General features: G+C 44.7%; 1 protein-coding gene across 1 annotated transcript; it reads right to left on the bottom strand.

The window, feature by feature from the left end:
* Nucleotides 1-2,959: 2,959 nt before the first annotated feature.
* On the bottom strand, nt 2,960-3,967 carry GPR119 (G protein-coupled receptor 119). The gene has a single exon (XM_049873045.1). The coding sequence runs from the start codon at nt 3,965-3,967 to the stop codon at nt 2,960-2,962; it is 1,008 nt and encodes a 335-aa protein (XP_049729002.1).
* Nucleotides 3,968-20,798: the final 16,831 nt, after the last annotated feature.

Genomic DNA, 20,798 nt, shown 5'->3' with positions numbered 1-20,798 from the left:
TACTACCCCACTTTTGTAAGTGAGGAAATGGTTAGGTTTGAGAACTTAAATGACTGACTCATAATTTGAACACTGGTCTGTTGGACTTCAAAGCCTGTGATTTTTTCCACTACACACACTGAACCCCAGGGATTAGAGGATTTCTTAGTCAGACTGAAACTAATAACACACTGATCAATCACGTAGCCTCCCCTCAGCACCTGCCTTTCTCCTGTAACCTAACTAATTTTCATTCCACTTTGCGTATGTTACCTTGGCAAGTCCCTTGCAGCAAAGCCAGGAAATTAAGCCCCCTTTGAGCTACCAATAAGGAGAACATTGATTTGAGCCTGTTTTCAATTTTGTCTGAAACACAGTTACTATTTGTATTTTACCTAGTTTCCAGTGACTCAAAACCCAATTCAAGAGTGTTTCTTTTTCCTGGCATAATTGTTACTTGCTGGATGTTCAGCACTTCAAGGCATTGAGTTTCATCATCCACGTGAGAGCCAAGAAGTCTTCAGTTGTAGGAACATAAAGCATACTATGGCGAAGGCAAGCATGTTCTTCCTCTGGGCCAGAGTGGTAAGCAGAGCAGCTGCAAAAAGATCTACCAAAGGAGGGTGATGTATATTAGAATAGATCAGTGAGAAACAGGCCACTTGGGCTGAAGGTTCAGGGTGAAGAATAGTGAGAAGGGAATTTTTGAGAGTACGGACATTGAAAAGAAGGACCATTACCCCCTGAACAACTGACGAAAGAAAGCTGGCACTTAAGCTAAGACTAAAGGGAAATTAACAAAACCCAAGCTCAGAGTATCATGATGTAGTGACAATCCTTTGAGAAGAGATGGCTGGATTCCATCCAGTTTCTGAACATTATAGTTTGAGATTTGAATGAAATCTTTCAAGGGTCTCTTGGAATTAGCCATTACACGTTGGACTCAAATGCATCCTCAGGCCATCACTTTAGAACCTTGTTTTCTGCTTCTCGTCCTGTCACAGCAGCTCTGAGACCCCAGGGTCTGTAGCAGAAGCCTGGCTTTCCCTGAAGTTAATTACCAGCTTACTGTTTGCATCTCTCAGCTTAGCTTGGCCAATTCTACCAACGTTGTTTTAGCACCAAATCCCAGACAAATTAATCCGTACTGTTTCTGTTTCTTCTTGCCCTCTTTTGTTGTCAACTCAGCAGCTTTCTAGGGAGATAATCCAGTGTAGGGCCTTGAGAGCCCAACTTGCTAGGGGTCTGTGAGGAGATCAGGGGGTTAGGGAAAGGGTTCCAGGGAAGCTCTGGAAGGCAGAGAGTGGTTCCCCGATTTCCTCCCCATTCTGTTCTCAAGTTTCTGCCGCCAGAGTTGCCCAGAGGGAGCCTGAGCATAGTTCTCAGCTGCCAACATCATCAGTTTCTGTACCCCACAGAAAGCAGAATGAGGCATCTGCTCCTCAGCTTATCTCTGGTGGCATCCTCCTGTGGGACAGTTTCTTAGGAAAATGCAGATTTATGAGTAAATGGAAGAAGGTCTAGCTCTGAGGAGCGAAGTGGGCCCAGTGTGGAGAACACAGCAGCACCTGTGTTGGTGCCTCCTACCCCTTCCGCCTTTTCCTTCCCTCCCCCGGTGTCTCAGGATTTGTGGTTGAACATTGTTATTAGCAAGTAGCTACAAAGGGTATATTAGGCCAACTGAGGGGAAGGAGCACCACTGAGTTAAAAAAAGTTGGTGGATTGGGAGGGGTAATCTAAAAACCAAACCCACTGCCGCTGAGTCGGAAGCGACTCAGTGACTCTATACGACAGAGTAGAACTGCCCCATTGGGTTTCTGAGCAGCGACTGGTGGATTTGAACTGCCAGCCTTTTAGTTAGCAGCCGAATGCTTAATCACTGTGCCACCAGGGCTCCAGGAGGGGTAACAGCAGAAATAATTGCAAGGTAGGATATTCCCCAAAGAAACACTGTTTTGAATACCATGAGGTGTGGGAGGAGACAAGCTTTGGAATCTAATTTGGGTTCCTACACTTTATGCAAACTCGCTATATAAAATCCCGATTTATACCACAGATAAATGGTGGAGGGCAGGAGGTACAGGAATCCCTCACTTTACCAAGGCAATCAGTAAACAGTTAAAAAGAGTCCGTCTCATTTCTCTAGTGCCGTGTGGTCCAGTACAGTAGCCACTAGCCACACGTGGCTATTAGCATTTGAAATATGGCTAGTTTGAACTGAAATGTGCTGTAAGGGTAAAATACACACTGGATTTCAAAGACTTAGTATGAAAAATAGGATAATTATACTGACTACATGTTGAAGTGATAATATTTTGGATATATTGGGTTAAAAAAATTAAACTCAAAAGATTAGATAGGAAACTTAGGGGGCAGCGAGCTTATGTTAATGAGGGAGGAACAGTTCAGAAAAGGAGGGTGAGCATGGTTGTACAACTCGAAGAACGTAATCAATGTCACTGAATTGTACATGCGGAAACTGTTGAATTGGTATATGTTCTGCTGTGTATATTCTCAACAACAAAAATTATTAAAAAACAACAACAACATTATTTTCACCTTTTTAATGTGGCCACTAGAACATTTAAAATTATGCATGTGGCTTGCATTATATTTGTATTGGAGGGTGCTTCCCTAGTGTATTCTAAAATAGGATTTGACATAGAAGCATCATTTCAGTAGTACATTTCTACATTTCTGAAAGTAGAAATGTAGTACATTTCTTTAAGTAATCATACCTGTACAAGAGAAACAGGCTTTTTTCAAAAGAAGGACAGAGAGGAATGGAGGTTTGCAAACGGGGAAAGTGATTATAGAAGAAAATCGGGACGCTGCCTCAGTTGCCTCTCAACCTGGGGATGAGGGGGGTGGGGCAGAGGTCAATTGCCTGAAGCAATTCCCTTAGCTCCATCTGATCTCCTGGTTGGGGCCCAGAAAAGGGAGGGGGAAGGCACTTAGAAACTTCTCTGCTCTTACCGTTTTAGGCATCAAGCTGTGGGTGGGAGATAGTGACGATGTGACAGGAACTTTCCCTAGGCCCCTCAGGGCCACCATTCCTGGCAGAGAGAAGGAGGAGGAGTGAGGTGAGTCCCTTCTTCACTCCCAGGGCCATCTGGTAGAGCTGCTGCCTCACCTCCTTCTGCCAGTAGGCATAGATGAGTGGGTTGAGCAGGGAGTTGCCCACACCGAGGAGCCACAGGTACCGTTCCAGCACTAGGTAGAGGTGGCAGCCCTGGCAGGCCACCTGCACAATGCCGGTGATAAAGAAGGGGGCCCAGGACAGAGTGAAGCTCCCAATTAGAACAGCCACAGTGCGGATGGCCTTGAAGTCGTTGGGAGTCCGTGGGGGCCGGTAAGCTCCAGCCACGGCCCCCGCATGCTCCATCTTTCGGATCTGCTGGCTGTGCACGGAGGCAATCTTGAGCATGTTGCAGTAGAAGAAGACGAAGAGGAGCAGGGCTGGGAAGAAGCCAACACAGAAGAGGGTCAGCACGAAGCGAGGGTGAAACACAGCAAAGAAGCTGCAGGGCCCCTGGTAGGTGGTCTGCTGGAATACAGGGACTCCGAGTGGGAGGAAGCCAATGAAGTAAGACACCAACCACAGCCCAGCAATGCAGGCCCCAGCCATGAGCCCACTCATGATCTGGAAGTAGCGGAGGGGCTGCTTGATGGCAAGGTACCTGTCAAAGGCGATCAGCATGACCGTGAGGACAGAGGCCGCTGAGGAGGAAGTGACAAATGCCATCCGAAGGCTGCACAGGGTCTTCTGCGTGGACCGAGCAGGGCTGGAAATCTGGTCTGTGACTAAGCCAGAGATAGCCACGCCAATCAAGGTGTCAGCCACAGCCAGATTCAAGGTGAAGCAGAGACCCACACCATCGTTTTTGTGAATCAGCAACATCATAACCACGGCCACTAGTGCATTTGCAGCAATGATGAGGGAGGCCAGGACAGCAAGGACCACTCCAAAGGAGAAAGATGATTCCATGTCTTGAACTGTCCAGACTTGTGCTTACCAGGGCATGCCGGTTCTGCAGCTCAAATTCTCATGTGCCGGGGAAGAAGGAGCTGTGGAGTCAGAGGGCCAGCACAATTCTGCCCATCGCTGGCAGTCAAGGCTGGCACCTTGCCATCTTTGGAATCCTGCAGCTCATTGAGGATCCCTCCCTCTCTCTTCGTCAGTCCTCAGCCTCCTGCCGCTCCAGCTCTCTGAAGGCAGCAGTCCCAGTGCAGACCTCCCCCGTGCCCTGGGCTAGTCCCTCCCCCTCCAACGACAAAGTTACTAGACAACCCCCAAGGCCCTGGTGCACACTATCTTGCCGTGCTCTCTCCGTTCACTGATGCTTCAAGGACTTTGTTTGGAGGGACAGGTTCATTCATCAGGTCTCCTGTCTGGCAGAAGAGAGAATTGACTCTAATCACACTTTTTCTTCCTCTGTAGCTTGATATTAAATTTCCACTTCTTTTCTTCCTAAGTCTCAAGTGTTAGATTAATAACTAGTCTCAGCTTAATGAAGCATTTGCTTAATAGCTGATGGTCAGTTACTATTATGAGTGCTTTTAATCAAGCAAAATGATCATAATCAGTTGAAGTGGGAAGTGAGGCCAGGTAAGTTATTTCAGGGGCCTGGCCTCCTTGGGGCGGGGGGCGGTTAACCACACATGTAAGCTCAGATTCTAATTCTTTCAAATACGGTGTCCTGTTCCCTGGTTTCTTATCCCCTGGAACTCAATATGTTGAGGATTCAGAAGGGTTGGGGGAAAACAAGGAAAAGAATTGTTAATAGCTGTCAGCCTGCCCCTGGGTGGTGCAAAGGGTTAACTTGCTCAGCTGCTGACATAAAATTGGAAGTTTGAGTCCACCCAGAGACGCCTTGGGAAAAAACCCTGGCAATCTACTTCCAAAAACTCAGCTATTGAAACCCTGTGGAGCATAGTTCCACGCTGACACACGTGGGGTCGCCAGGAGTCGTCGACTAGTTTAGGCTAGAGCCCATTTTCCCAGCTAAAGCTGCTGTCTGTTGGGTATACTCACTGAGTACATTTTCTGCCCCCTGACCTACCTTGTCTCTGGTCAATGGGCCATGGCTACCAGGCTTGCCTTTCTCGATCCTTATAGATCCAAGATGTCTCTGGGAGAGGAGGAGAAAAGGAGAGGAGCTGCATTCTAGAAAATGTTCTAATATTTGGCTGTGGAATTTTCCATTTTCCAGAGATAGTACTTGTGGAGGTTAGGTCAAAGGGCAGCAGTGTTGCTGAGGCAGGGGAGGTGGGCTCAGGGAGGTTACTCCTATTTTCGGTTGTATATCCATCCGCCCAGGTACATTAGAACTAACCTTTTGCCTGCCACTCTTACCTTGGATACCAAGGAGAGACGGGTGGGGAGAAGAGCTGTTAGAAGATTATTTACTCAGTTCAGGTGAGAGCACAAATGGGCAAGGTTAGTGTTTTAAGTGAGGGAGTGGAGAGCAAGGTGCAGCATGGGAGGCAAATACTAGACTCTATTCCAGGATGTTTTGACAATCTGAGAGTGCCTTTGGCAGATGTCTCTCCCGCCAACCATCAGAAAGCCTGTGCTGTGGGGGCCTGGTTTTCTAGTTTCCAGCCTGAGAACTGTTCATACTCTGATGCACCCATTAGGTGGCTGGTTTCTGTTGCTTAGCATCTGGCCTAACTTTCTATCTGGACTCGAGGTGCACTTTGGTTTCCCAAGCCCAGCTTCTGATATGGAGTCAAGCTGGTCCTTTTCAGTCCCGTGTCTCAACGTTAGAGAACATCAGAATCCCCTGGAGGGCTTGTTAAAACACAGATCACCAGGCTCTACCCCCAGAGTTTGGATTCGGTAGGTCTGGAGCGAGCCCGAGAATCTGCACATCTAGTAAGTTCCCAGGTGATGCGGATGCTGCTGATTCGGGGACCACACTTTGAGAACCACTGACCTGGTGCAGTGGTTCTTAACCTTAGCCGTACATCAGAATCACTTGGGGAGCTTTAAAAAATGCTGATGCTTGGGCCACACCCCAAGACATCCTGATGTAGGTAGGCTGGAATGTAGCCTATGCCATTTGGATTCTTAAAAGCTCCCGGGTGTCTTAGTTAGTGCTGCTATAACAGAAATATGACAAGAGGGTGGCTTTAAGGAACAGAAATTTATTTTCTCACAGTTTAGGAGACTAGAAGTCCGAATACAGGACACTGGCTGTAGGGGAAGACTCTGTTCACTCTGGGGGAAAATCCTTGCCTCCTTTGGCTTCTCTCCTTGGCTCCTTGGTGATCTCCAGGTGGCATCAATCTTTCTCCATTGGCGTATCCTCTGTGCTTAGCCTGCCCTTTGTATATCTCAAAGGTGATTGGTTTAAGACACAGCCTACATTGATGTGCTCCATTAGCATAACAGTCCTATTCCCAAATGGGATTACACCACAAGTATAGGAGTAAGGATTTATAACACATTCTGGGGGGACACAATTCCATTCATAGTACCATGTGATTCTAATATGCAGCCAGGGCTGAGAAGCACCGTCCAAGACAAAGGCCCAGGATTTGGAGCCAGAACACCTGAGTTCCAACCCTGTGACTTCGGTTGGGCAAATGACTTCGCCTCTCTGATGCAGCCTTGGTTTCCTCGTGTGTAAAATGCCGATGATGATATCTGCATCACAAGGTTGTGGAGATGATAAAATTAGGCATGATGGATGTGAAAAGGCTTTGTAAACTGTCTTCTGGTCTCTTGTTAATCCAAGTGTGCATCAGATCACAATCATTGGCATGACCTGGGAGATTGTTAGAAATGCGGACTTTCAGGCCTTGCCCCAGACCTACTGGGTCAGAGTCTCCAGTTTAACATGATCCCCTGGTGATTCATATGCACGTTTAAGTTGTCCTTTCTCTCACTCTTAGGGGCCTGATTATTTCCTTCCTATTGCTTTGTAACAAATTACCACAAACTTAGTGGCATAAAACAACACATACGTATTCTCTTATAGTTCTTCAGGTCAAAAGTCCTAAATGGGGAGCAGAAAAACTTGGACACTTGTCTGAAATTAAAAGTTAAGAGGTTTTTTTAATGGATTTTGATGATTCAATTTGGGGTTGAACCGGGGCACAACATGGTCCGCTGAAATGGAACCAAGCGCTCGAACGAGGGGTAATTAGCTAAGGGTTTAAGTACAGACAAATGAGGAACTAACAGTGTATTCTAAACAGTCACTGGAAAATTAATGAATATTATAATAATTATACTTTGGATTTATGATAGTTATAGTTAAAACCACGTATATTAATAGGAATTTCAAGAAAAACTATGAATATACTAAAACATGCTTAAGTAGCTTTCGAGAAGAATCCACAATGAATTAATGTATGTTTTTGATTGGTTGATACCTTTATAGAAAACAACGTTTCGGTAAGAGTTTAGTCAGATCGATTTGTAATAATCTTATAATTACATTTTCTGAGAATACCAAGCAGAAGTTGATTTCTGATAAATGGTCAAGGGAATAAGACAGAGTCAGGCCTACATTGTAGACAGGAGCCTTAATCGCACCAAGCACCTTGGACAACATGATGAGCTTGAGCTGTCTGTCCAGAATGTAGTATTAGACTCATCTGTTAGGTGATTGGAAACCCTGGTGGTGTAGTGGTTAAGAGCTATGGCTGCTAACCAAAAGGTTGGCAGTTCAAATCCGCCAGGTGCTCCTTGGAAACTCTATGGGGCAGTTCTACTCTGTCTATAGGGTTGCTATGAGGAATCAACTCGACGGCAACTGGTTTTTTGGTTGTTGTTGTTGTCGTTAGGTGATTACAAACATTGGATGAACATTTTACAATGCATTTGACCAGGATCAGTGAGAATTAGGGAAGTAACTTACAGCGAGTATTAGAAAAGTAACTTATCAGACAGTAAAATGGATTCTGGATTTTATATCAAAGCTCAAGATGCAGCCAGGGCCTCAGCTGTAAGTTGCAGCTTTCCACAACCTAAGTGCCTTAAAAAATCTGTTACTCAGAGTCATATGGGATGTCTTAGGCTAGGTTCTCTAGAGAAGCAATACCAGTGAAGCATGTGTACATATGTGTATATGTGTGTGGGGGTGTGTATATATATGGCGAGAGAGAGATTTATCTCAAGGAAATGGGTCACACGGTTGTAGAGGCTGGCAAGTCCCAAGTCTGTGGGTCAGGTATCAGGCTGGAGGCTTCTCCTGACTCTCGTAGCTGCAGGGGCTGACAAACCCAAGATCAACAGGTCAGATGGCAGGCTGCTAGCTCATGGGCTGCGGAGGCAGATGAATCCAAGATCGGCAGGTAAGACGGCAGGCTGCTGACTCACAGGTTGCAGAAGCTGACAAATCTCAAAACTGGCAGGCAATACTGTAGGCCACTGGCTCAAGTCCCAAGAACCAGAGGCCAGATGATGGTGAGCCAGAGGCAGGATCCAGAGCAAGCAAAAGCCAGAGTTTTGCCAGAACTTCCATGTATATTGGATGAAGGCCACACCCCTGGAGAATCTCTTCCTACAACTGATTGGCTGATCACATAATGGAAGTGATTATATCACAAAATGGAGGATAACTACATCATTACATAACTGCCAAACTACATCATTACATAACTGCCAAGCTACATCATTACATAACTGCCAAACCACTGAGAATTATGGCCCAGCCAAGTTGACACACAGCCTTAACCATCACAGGGGCTAAAATCAAAGTGTTGGCAGAGCTATTATCCTTCTGGAGGCTCTAAGGGAGAATCCTTTCTTTGTCTTTTTTAGCCTCTAGACGTTGCCCATATTCCTTGGCTTCTGGCTTCATCACTCCAACCTCTGCTGCTATCATCACATCTCCTTCTCTGACTTTGACCCTCCTGCCTCCCTCTTATAAGGATCCTTGTGATTATATTGGGCCCACCAAGATAATCCAGGATCATCTTCCCATCTCAAGGTCCTTAATTTAATCACCCTTCAAAGTCCCTTTTGCCATGTAAGGTAACATAGTCACAGGTTCTGGGGATTTGTAGGATGTGCACATCTTTGGGGAGATCATTATTCTGCCTACCACACTGCCCAGGTCTCTCTCCCCTTCACCCTGCAATAGATGTTCTTCTCAACCTGCTCTTCCTTTGCTCATGTTCTGAACATTTATTTCTTTCCTTTTAGTCATCAGAACTTACCTGTTTCTTGTCTTCTCAGGAACCCACAAGTTGATTCAGAGTAATCTGGATAGTCTTGTAAAAATAGTGAGCTCCCTGTCATTGGAAGTATGCAAGCGGAGACTGAATGCCCATCTATCAGAAGGGAATTCCTACTGTGGTGCAAGACCTTACTATTCCATCGAGTTGTCTTTAAGTTCCTACACAATCAGTTTTTCATGGGCCCCCAGGAGTCATTTCCTTCGCTGATTTCCCTCCCTTCTTTCTTACCTCTCCCACCTTCCCCATGTTCCCCTTGGTCTGTTATACCCCCTTCCCCACACCACAACAGGATCTCAGCTGTGTATCCCAGGGGCGTGCCCATGCTGTAAGGTGAAGATCACAGAGAGCATGGTCCCTGGCTGCTTCCTGGGAGGTCAGTGGTTGGTCCTTAAGCCTACCCCGCTGGAACAGGCTGAGGGCTTCCAGAGTCTTCAGAGTGGAGCATCTACAAGGCAAACAAACTGGGCTTGAGGAATGGAAGAAGATTAGAGAATAAGGAGGATTATTCTCTGGGCAAACTAGCCCACAACGAATGTATTAAGCAGGTGCCGTTCAGTTGATTCCGACTCATGGCAACCTCATGTGTGTCAGAGTAGAACTGTTCCATAGGGTTTTCAAGGCTATGGCCTTTCGGAAGCAGACTGCCTGGCCTTATATTCGGGGGTGGGTTGGAACTGCCAACGTTTTAGTTAGTCGAGTGCTTAACTGGGCCACCCTAAATGAATATATTAAAGGCTGGTAATAGTGGTCTGTCAGCAAGATGCACCAGGGAGCTTTATTCACCCTGAGGACATGGGACTCAGGACCCACAGTTTCAGCCAGAATGGGAGTGGAAAAGAAGGTAGGCATCAGCAGAGCCTGCCTTGGGAGCTAGGTTCTTGGAAGAGGAGCTCCAGGAGTTATCCAGGACAAACCGCACCTGATTTCTCGCGATGCCTAGACTAGCTGTCTGCCTGCGATGGTTTAGCTGCAGCCTTGCCCAAGGACAAAGGCAGCGGTGACATTTAAAATCTCTTCCTGAATGACTAAACTGGTAAGTACATTACTAGGAAATTTTTGTATCATGTAGCAGTTTGAAAAGAATGAGACAAGTTTATATGTACTGACATGGAGGGACCCCCAAGACATTATTGCTGATTGAAAAAAGCAAGTCACAAATCAATATGTAGAGTCCGAGCCCACTTATGAAAAAAAAAACCTTCAAATATATTTGTGTATGAATGCATAGAATTCCGAGAGAGTGTTAGCAAATAGTAAATAACTTTAAAGAGGGGAATGAGGTTGGTGGGAGGTGAAGAGCGACTTACAGTTTAAATACTTGTTATGTGTTAAGTATTTTCACAGTGAGAATGTATTCGTGTAATTAAAAAAACAAAACTTTCCCTCCCTACTCAGCCCAGGCTCCATTTTGCAAAGGGCTTTTCCACACCACACACACACACACACACACACACACTATATATATATATATATATATATATATATATATATATATATATATATATATATATATATATCAATCAAATCTGTTGCCGCTGAGTCAATTCGGACTTATGGTGACCCCGACCCCATCTGTTACAGAGTACAACTATTCCATAGGGTTTTCTTGGCTGAAATCTTTTCAGAAGCAGATCACCAGGCCTTTCCTCAGTGGCACTGCTGGGTGGTTTCAAACTGCCAACCTTTAGGTTAGTAGCCGAGAGCAAATCATTTGCACCACCCAGGGACCTTTTGGCGTAGTGGTTAAAAGCTACGGCTGCTAACCAAAGGGTTGGCAGTTCAAATCCACCAGGCGCTCCTTGGAAACCCTATGGGGCAGTTCTACTCTGTTCTTTAGGGTCGCTAAGAGTCAGAATCGACTCGATGGGAATGGGTTGGGGTTTTTTTTTTTTTTTAGGGACCTTTTTATACACACACACGTATGTATACGTACACATATACATCAACAATATTGACATAATACACATATTAGAGAAAACAACAACAAAAAAACCCTTTGCCGTTGAGTTGATCCCAACTCATAGCAACCCTATAGGACAGAGTAGAACGGCCCCAGAGGGTTTCCAAGGAGTGGCTGATGGATTCAAACTGCCAACATTTTTTTGGTTAGCAGCTGAGTTCTTAATCATTATGCCACCAGAGATCCAATACACACATAGACATATATACATGCATACATACACACACATACTATTTTTAGTGCTACAGTTGTACAGAGAGAGCTATGTATAGATCGAGAGAAACGGTAGGGCAGGACAGGGTGAGAGAATCAGCATTTGAGGCTTCGGTCTCTTCTTGGAGAGAAAGACACTTTGAGAAAATAGCCCTATACTTCTGGGGCATCTGGGCCTTCTTGTAGCAAGGATGATCCCAGCTGCCATTTATGGGGTCTTAATGTGTCGGGTACTGTGCTAAATATACAACACGGATTCTCATAACCAATTCTGTTGGGTAGCTAATATTCGTACTTAAATTTTATGGATGAAGAAACCAAGGCAGAGGGAGGGGGTGACTTATTTGCCCAAGGCCACACAGCTTGTAAGTGACAGATGTTGGATATCAGCAGACAGGCCATCAGCTTGTATGGAAGCTGTGGGCAGCCACCAAGAGTTTGTCCTGTCTCACATCAACCGTAAGAGACTACACGTTGTCTCCTTTGCTTGCCTGTTTGTGCCTCTGTGCCTTTGCATATCCGATGGCCTCTGACCTTCAAGTTGACACTTTCATGCTTTGGGTTTTTTTTCCAAGTTGGTTGGCATCAGAACAAATAGAAGTTTTTCTTTGGCAAGAAAGCCCAGCACTCTGTGGAAAATGAGAATCGTTTTTACCCTGAGCCAAAGGAAATGTAAAAATCCAGACTCACATATGTCTCTTCATTTCTCTTTCCCATTCTCGCTTTCCATTCTTGCTCTTACTTCTCTAATTTTGTACTTTACTAACATTCATCCGCACTATTGTTGTCTACTAACTGCTCATCCTGTCTGTCCCAACACTAATACCCCCCCACACTAGCAGGTTTATCGAGCACCTATCCTGTACTAGTTACTGTGCTAGGAAAGGGCTTTCCATAAATTCAAGGAACACCTTGTGATCCAGGTGTTATTATTATCCCCATTTTGCAAGTGAAGAAGCTGAGGCTTGGAGACATAAAGGGACTTGCCCAAGGTTACCCCACTAGGAAGGGGTGGCCAAGCTGGGATTGGAATCCAGTTCTCCTCACTCCTGGAAAAACGGTCTTTTTGTGACTTCATGTTGCAGAAGCCTGGGTGTGGTAGACAGAATAATGACCCCCAATAGATGCCCACAATCTAATCCACAGAGTTTGTAAATATGCTACCTTATATGGGGAAACGGGACCTTATATGGGGAAAAGGGACTCTGTAGCTGTGATTAATTTAAGAATTTTGAGATGAGGAGATTTTCCTGGATTATCCGGATGGGTTCTAAATGTAATCACATGAGTCCTTGTAAGAGGGAGGCAGGAGATCAGAGTAAGCATTATTAGATATGATGATGGAACCAAGAGGTTAGAGTGAGTCGAGGCAGGGGTCACAAGCCAAGGAGTACAGGTGGCCTTTAGAAGTTAGAAAAGGCAAAGAAACAGATTCTCCCCTTAGAGCCTCCAGAAGAAATATGAGGTGGTTGTTAGCTGCCTTCAAAATTGGCTCCAACTCATGGTGATCCCACGTACAACAGAACGGTCCTGCACCATCTTTGGTAGGCTCAAGTCCATTGTTGTGGCCACTGTGTATTTTGATTGCCTTCTAACCTAAGAGGCTCGTCTTCCAGCAATACATTGGACGATATTCTGTCGTGGTCCACAGGGTTTTCAGTGGCTGATTTTTGCAAGTAGATCGCCAGGCCTTTCTTCCTAGTATATCTTAGTCTGGAAGTGCCACAGAAACCTTTCCACTATGGGTGACCCTGCTGGTATTTGAAAAACTGGTGGCATAGCTTCCAGCATCATAGCAACACACAAGCCACCACAGTACAACAAGCTGACAGATGGGTGGTGACATGAGGAGTTAATTAAAAAACTGAGCCCTGGTTATATTGCTGGTTGGCAGTGGCTACTGCCCAAGGGATATTTGGTAGCAATACTTTACAAAGGTTCCTACTTAGCAGGGGAAGAGCAGGTTGCTGGCCTGAGACGCCAAATTGCAAGTGATCAGGAAGCCCAGCAGAGGGCACTCTGCAAGGAAAAAGCAATCCCTGGAAAGGCTTTGCCCTTAATCCAACTGCATAAAAGGACAGGAAAGGTCCTTTTAGGCACTTCTGGGCTGCTCCGATTGTGCTGCATCTTAGTTGTGTTTTCATGCAGGCCAGAGGAGCTCTTGGGGGACCTAGTGCAGTGAGTATGAAGACCTTTTCATTCGTTACTCAGAACTCAGCCCTTGTGCTCCTTTTATTTATATTGTTGGGAATAAACCTGAACCAAACCCATTGCTATCAAGTCAATGCCAACTCATAGCAACTCTATAGGACAGAATCGAACTGCCCCACAGGGTTTCCAGGAAGCGACTGGTGAATTTAACTGTGTCAACCTTTTGTTTAGCAGCTGAGCTTTTCACCACTGCACCACCAGGGCTGAATTTTATATGGTAGCCTTCAAACTCCCCGACGGTCATCTCCAACTTTTTCCTGAGAAACTGCTTTCATTCACCAGGAGGTAAGATTTTGAGGTTGCAGAAGGAGCAGGGAGGGGGTCGTAAAAATGGTTGGGGTATTTGGATCCTGAGAAGAAGACTATTGTTATTAACAGTTATCAAGCTCTATGCTAAACGGCACTTTATATACACGATCTCATTTACCCATGCCAGGTGATTTTTCTTTTATATAATACAGTGAGACCTGTGAGAACCAGAACTTGCTGGAACTGCCTTGTTTTTCCAGGTCTCACAAGTTTTCTGCCTTTGACAGGATGCAGTCTTATCACTTTTACACCGCTTGTTTTAATGGAAAATATTTGACAGGTTTTTGGCTTACACAGGTTCCTGCTTTCACAGGTTTTCCTATACGATACTAATATTTTTCGATTAACATTTTATAGTTCTGGAAGCTGACACATTTTGAATTTCTAGTAAATGTGATTTGACTCCACTCGAACCAGAGCCATCCATCTACTCCTCCAGCCATTTCTTTTGACTCTCTCCTTTTCTTCCTTGAAACCTAATTTTGCCCCTTAGTCAGCTCATCAAGAGCCTTGGCAACTTCTGAAAAATGTTCTGCTTGAGGTATGGCAAGGTGATGCTTTGGCCTGGGCAGTGGCAAAAAGGCAATGACAGCCATGAGGTAAAAAGACATCTGTTGGGTGTTGGCTTAGTTACCTAGTGCTGCCATAACAGAAATACCACAAGTAAATGGCTTTAACAAAGAGAAATTTATTCTTTCACAGTCTAGGAGGCTAGAAGTCCAAATTCAGGACGTCAGCTCCAACGGAAGGCTTTCTCACTCTGTCGGCTCTGAGGGAAGGTCCTTGTCATCAATCTTCCCCTGGACTAGGGGCTTCTCCGAGCAGGGACCCTGGGTCCACAGGATGCACTCTGCTCCTGATGCTGCTTTCTTGGTGGTATGAGGTACCCCTGTCTCCTTGCTCGCTTCTCTCTTTAATATCTCAAAAGAGATTGATTTAGAACACAGCCTAATCTTGTAGATTGAGTCCTGCCTAATTAACATAACTGCCACTTATCCCACTTCATTAACATCATAAAGGTAGGATTTACAACAGATAGGAAAATCACATCAGATGACAAAATGGTGGACAATCACACAATACTGGGAATCATGGCCTAGCCAAGTTGACACACATTATTGGGGGACACAATTCAATCCATAACACCTTTCTTACCTTGGCAAAGGGTGTCACTATCCAACCAGTCTCTCAAACCAGAGTCCTAAGAGTCATCCTCAGATGTTTCCTCACTACCTACGTCCACTTTCATCAACATGTTGCCCTCTGAAATCTGTTGGCTTTACTCCTGCCCATCATAGCCAATTGGTCTCCAAACTGGTCTCCCAACATCAAGACTTGCGTGCCTTCAGTCCATTCTGCATACTGGTTCCAAGGTGATCTAAAATAAAATTGACCATGTCTCTTTCATGCTCAAGGGTATATAGTTGGATTATTTTCTTCACATATGTGTTTTCCCTCTAGATTGAGTACATTCACCTTTGTATTCTCAGTACCTAATGCAGTGTCTGCATATAGCAGGTTCTCAACACAAGTGGCTGGTTGGTTGGTTGGTTGGTTGAATGACTATAATTAAACCACATGATCGCTTCTCACTGACTGCAGGATAAAATCCAAACTTCTTAATTTCATCTACAAGGTCTTTCACAAATGGCCTGAACTTTTCCATCCTCACCTTCAGCCATTACTGGCCTACCCCATAGTATCCTCTCTTCACATCATATACTTTTCATACTGTGATGCTTTGCCTCCAGCAGTTCCTCTGCTTGAAATGCTTTCTCTGTGCGGCACCTATCTCCTGTCTTCCATCTGCATAGTGGCTGCTTTCGAGGCCCAGCTCAACTGTCACCTACCTCTCTGTAGCTTTCCCTGACAATCTGCTCCTTCTAGCAGCTCCTTCTCCCTCCAACGGTCAAAATTTATTGCTCCCTTATCTGGTTCTGGAAATCCTGGTAGCGTAGTGGTTAAGTGCTACGGCTGCTAACCAAAGGGTCAGCAGTTCGAATCTGCCAGGTGCTCCTTGGAAACTCTATGGGGCAGTTCTACTCTGTCCTATAGTGTCGCTATGAGTCGGAATTGACTCGACGGCACTGGGTTTGGCTTTTTTTTTTTTTTAATCTGGTTCCAATAGCATTTAATGCATACTTTCATTATGACAGTCATCACTTTGTATTCATTTATTTATCTATCCTGCAACATTGTGAGCTGCTCAGTGGCAGAGACTGAGTCTTGTGGTCTTGTTCACTGTAGTATCCCCAGCACCTAGCCCAGCGCCTGGGCACTAACAAACACGGGATATGCCTTTATGACATTGTCCTGTGGGTTCTTATTTATTTTTACTTAAAAATATAATATTTTTAGTTTTAAACAATATCAGCGTGGAACACAGCCTTCTTTACACCCTGAGGCAAACTACCATCATCTCTTGCCTGAATTATTGCAAGAGCTTCTGAACTGGTCTTCCCGCTTCTACCTTAGCCTCCACCACCACCACTCCCAGTCTGTTATCAACACAGCAGCCAAAGTGATCCTGCTTAAATGTAAGTCAAGTCAAAATCTTTCAGTGACTTCTCGCCTCACGCCAAGTAAAATCCAAAGTTGTTACCCAACATGTCCTGACATGATCTACTCCCTGTCTCCACACACTCATCCTATGCATAGTGGTTAAGAGTGCAGGCTTTGGAGCCATACTGCCTGGATTCCAGTCCTGACTCTACCATCTACTAGCTGTGTGACCTAGAGCAAGTGACTCAATCTCTCTGTACCTCAGTTTTCTCATCTGTAAAATGGGGATAATAGCATCTACCTCATAGGGTTGTTGTGAGGAATAAATGAGTTAGTGTGTGTAAAGTACTTAGGATCTTATTTAGGCACTAAATAAGATTTTTTTAAATAAACAAAAATCTTCTATCAGTCTTCCCCTTGCCTACTTCTCTCCAGCCACACTGGTATTGCTGTTTTTCAAACACTTCTTTCCCAGGACGTGTGCACTTACTGTTCCCTCTACCTGGAGCACTTTTCTCCCAGATACACACCTGGCTTACTCCCCATCTTCTCGCAGGTCTTTCTCAATGGCACTTTATCAGGGATGCCTTCCTTGACCAAACACGTTTTATAAAATAAGAACACTCCGTCACTCTCTATCCCTTTGCCTTGCTTTATTTTTCCTTCATAGCATTTATCAACTTTAGATGTATGTGTATATGTGTATTGTCATTCTTCTCCAACAAGAATGTAAGCTCCATGAGGGCAGGGACTTTGTTTGCCTTGTTTACTGTTATAACCCCAGCACCTAGAACAGTGTCTGGCGCATAATAGCTGCTCAATGAATACTTGTTGAAAGAATGAATAAAAGATAAAAGCAAAAAAAGAAAGGTCATAATCCATCTGCCAAGATAACGTGGCATTTAAAAAAATATCTGGATAAAGGTAAGAAAATTCTAACAGTATAGAAAGGTCCAAAGGGAAAATAAAAACCTCTTTTTCTACTACCCTCATCTGTTTCCCTCAAAAACAAAAAAACCCGGAAATCCATTGCCATTGAGTTGATTCTGACTCATAGAAACCCTCTAGGACAAAGTGGAGCTGTCCCATAGGGTTTCCAAGGGACACCTGGTGGATTCGAACTGCTGACCTTTTGGTTAGCAGCCTTAATGCTTAACCACTGCATGAAACCAGTTGCCATCGAATCAGTTCTGACTCCTGGCGACCCCATGTGTGTCAGAGTAGAACTGTGCTCCATAGGGTTTTCAGGTGCTGATTTTTCAGAAGTAGATTGTCAGGCCTTTCTTCCAAGGTGCCCCTGGGTGGACTCAACTGCCAATCTTTCAGTTAATAATTGAGTGTTTAACCATTTGCACCATCTAAGGACTCCTAAGGTAACCATAGTTGTGTGTGTTTTTCAACTTTATTAACCAATTATTGTATTGGGTATAAGTTATGTGTGCAGGAAAGTGCTTGAGGCTTGAGGTGCTGAGAGGTTATAAATGCAGAGCCTTTGCCTTCCAGGATCTCATGCTCTTTCTGGGAAGAGTGCATAAAGAGTTCTGTAGTGAAGCAGAGTTCAGAAGTGGGAGCCATCACTGTGGGCTGGTAAGGTCAGGAAAAGTTCCTGCTGGAGGGACAACTTGATCCAGGTCTGCAGCTTGGGCAGGTTTCAATCAGACAGAGAGGGGGCTGGCTCTCTCAGGTATATGGGGCTCTTTCAGCAGAGGTGTCCAGGTTGGGTAATGAAAGGGGCCCTCGAGGGGAAGGCTCAAAGTGGAGCCTGACTGAAGTCGAGGGCCTGTGTCAGGGAGTGATGAGAGAAATCAAGACTAGGGGCTGGTATGAATTATAAGAGTACTGAGAGAGCTAAGAAGCATGTGATAATCACTGGGAGTAGGATTGTAGCCTGAAGATGTATGTGTTACAGACACTGCAGTGGTACAATTATTAGGACTTGGCGGGGCAAGGTTCTTACCTAGTGCCGCTGTAACAGAAATACCACAAAAGGGTGGCTTTAAAGAACAGAAATTTATTTTCTCACAGTTCTAGAGGCTAAAAGTCCAAATCAGGGTCTCAGCTGTGTTGATTTCTTCCCTTCCAGTAGCCCCAGGCGTTCCTTGGTTCCTTGGTGATCCTCACATGGCATCTGTCTTCCCCCATGTGTGCATGCCTCTTTGTCTATCTGCTTTTTTTTTGAACTCAATGATTAAATTTAGATCGGGTTCAATTTAGAACTCCCCCTGCTCAGGTAGGAGCCCAGGTGTGTAGTGGTTAAGCGCTCGGCTGCTAACCAAGAGGTCGCAGTTTGAATCCACCAGCTGCTCCTTGAAAACCCTCTGAGGCAGTTCTACTCTGTCCTATAGGGTCGCTATGAGTCCAAATTGACTCCAGGGCAATGGTTTTGGTTTTTGGTTCTACTCGGCATGACCTAATTAACATAACAAAAACCCCTATTTCCAAATAGGATTACATTGCAGGTATAGGGGTAAAGATTCCAACACATTTTTTTTTGGTGGGGGGACACAATTTAATCCATAACAAATGGGAAGACTGAAATATGAGAACCATTTTTTCACCCTGGGCAACCAGGAAAATGGTGATAGCATTGCCCAAAATAGGGAAAGCTGTTTTGGGGTGTGGTTTGGTGGTGAGAAGTAGGGAGCTGACTTTGGCTAGACAAATAGTTCAGTCTTTCTTTTAATGTGGGGACTACTTCAGCTTCCTTAGCATTGCCCAAGAAACTAGAGCTGAGTTCTGCATACAGTGGGTCTTAAATAAATGTTGGCGGAGATCACTGATAACCACCTTGGATGGCAAACCCTGGTCGTCTTCTCAGGCATTAAGTTCAGGGGGTCTTCTGGACCCCCATTGCCTTTCAACTCACACTTACAGAAATCACAAGGCATTATCTTACCTACCAGTTCTACCAATGGCAAGCACATCCATGGAGAATCTGCCTTTCTTGCTTCTTTATTTACTTCAGGTTCTCCTAAGGTGACCAACCATTCCAGTTTACTCTGGACTTTCCAATTTTAGCACTGAAAGTCCTGTGTCCTGGGAAATCCCTCAGTCCCAAGCAAACTGGGATGATTGTCAGCTCCCCCAGCTTCAGAATACTTCTGCTGAACCCACCAGCTGGATAGCAACTGTCTTCTTATGTTCTCCTCAACCAATATCACCCTTCCCTTTGGTTGATTTAGTCACCTTTTCTGTTCTAGTTTCCTTCTGAATGCTGATGACTGGGACAGGTGTAGCCCCAACTCTCTCATTTCATAGTCACTTGAAGAAGTCAACCAGATAATGCTACATGCTAGTTTACCACTTTGCAGTGGCTACTTCAACCCTACAACTAAGCAACCTGAGATTCCTAGAGGTAGATAAACCCGTATGCAATCTGTCACTGTTTAGTTTTTATTGCCAAGAGAATTCTACAAAGTTAATGAATAGCTGGGTTGGGATGAGGGAGGGGACACAGACACCGGATGTATGAGGAGATGCTGTCATGGATGGGCAGCCACTGTTCTGCTACTTGGCAGGACATAGGTACATGGTGAGCCACTTGAGAATACAGTTGTCATCATCATCAAAATACTTTTATAAAGGGCCTAATATCTGACTCTGAGCTAGGCCTACACAGAGAACTACATTGCTCTGGACTTTCACTTTTAAAACATCATGGTCCAAGACCAGATTTTGATGTGGAAAGATGCAAATGGGTTCAAATAGTGTTATGACTAAAATCACACATCATATGCCACCATGTTGTCTACTGGTTCCTGGATACTTCTGGAGTGACATCTATTAGGCAAATATATCTTGTCTCCTCAATTATATTATTAATTCCTTGAGGGGAGAGGACCAGCCTTAAACTCCTTTCTACAGATTCTAGCTGTACAGGACAAATATAGATGCTCAGTAAGCACTGATGAAATAAACCTCACCTGGTGGGTAGAGGCAGAGTACCTTTCAAGCTAATTAATTCCTTTGAACTTCAGTTTCTTTCTCTATAAAATGGGGATGATCGTATTATCTACTCCATGGGGTTGTTGTAAAGGAGAGACACGTAAATTGCTCAGCACATGATCTGGCATTGTTTAGCGCATTATCTGCTCAATTGTTAGCTCTTACTTTAACAACATTAATTTCTGCCTCCCACTCAAATAGGCGAGACTATGAGAAGGGTAAATGTAGCAGCTCTCACACAAACAGATTCAATTCAGCCTGTGGAGGCACAGTGGTCCATTGCCTATGCATTGGCATATTTTTTTTTACTTTTCTGCCATACTGCTGAACAAGAATACTAGGATGTGTGTTTGTGAGAGATGGTCTGGGAATGAAGGCCCGAGTGGGGGCTTGGACTGGGAGCGAGGGCTGGACAAATGTCGCCACATGGGGCACCTTTTTCATTCTTCATTCAGTAAATTTTTATAGCTAACCCAATCAGTGT

This window comes from Elephas maximus, chromosome X, assembly GCF_024166365.1.
Source record: "Elephas maximus indicus isolate mEleMax1 chromosome X, mEleMax1 primary haplotype, whole genome shotgun sequence".
Classification (NCBI taxonomy): Eukaryota; Metazoa; Chordata; class Mammalia; order Proboscidea; family Elephantidae; genus Elephas; species Elephas maximus.
Note: the sequence above shows the minus strand (reverse complement) of the source record. Positions and strands in the feature narration are given on the sequence as shown.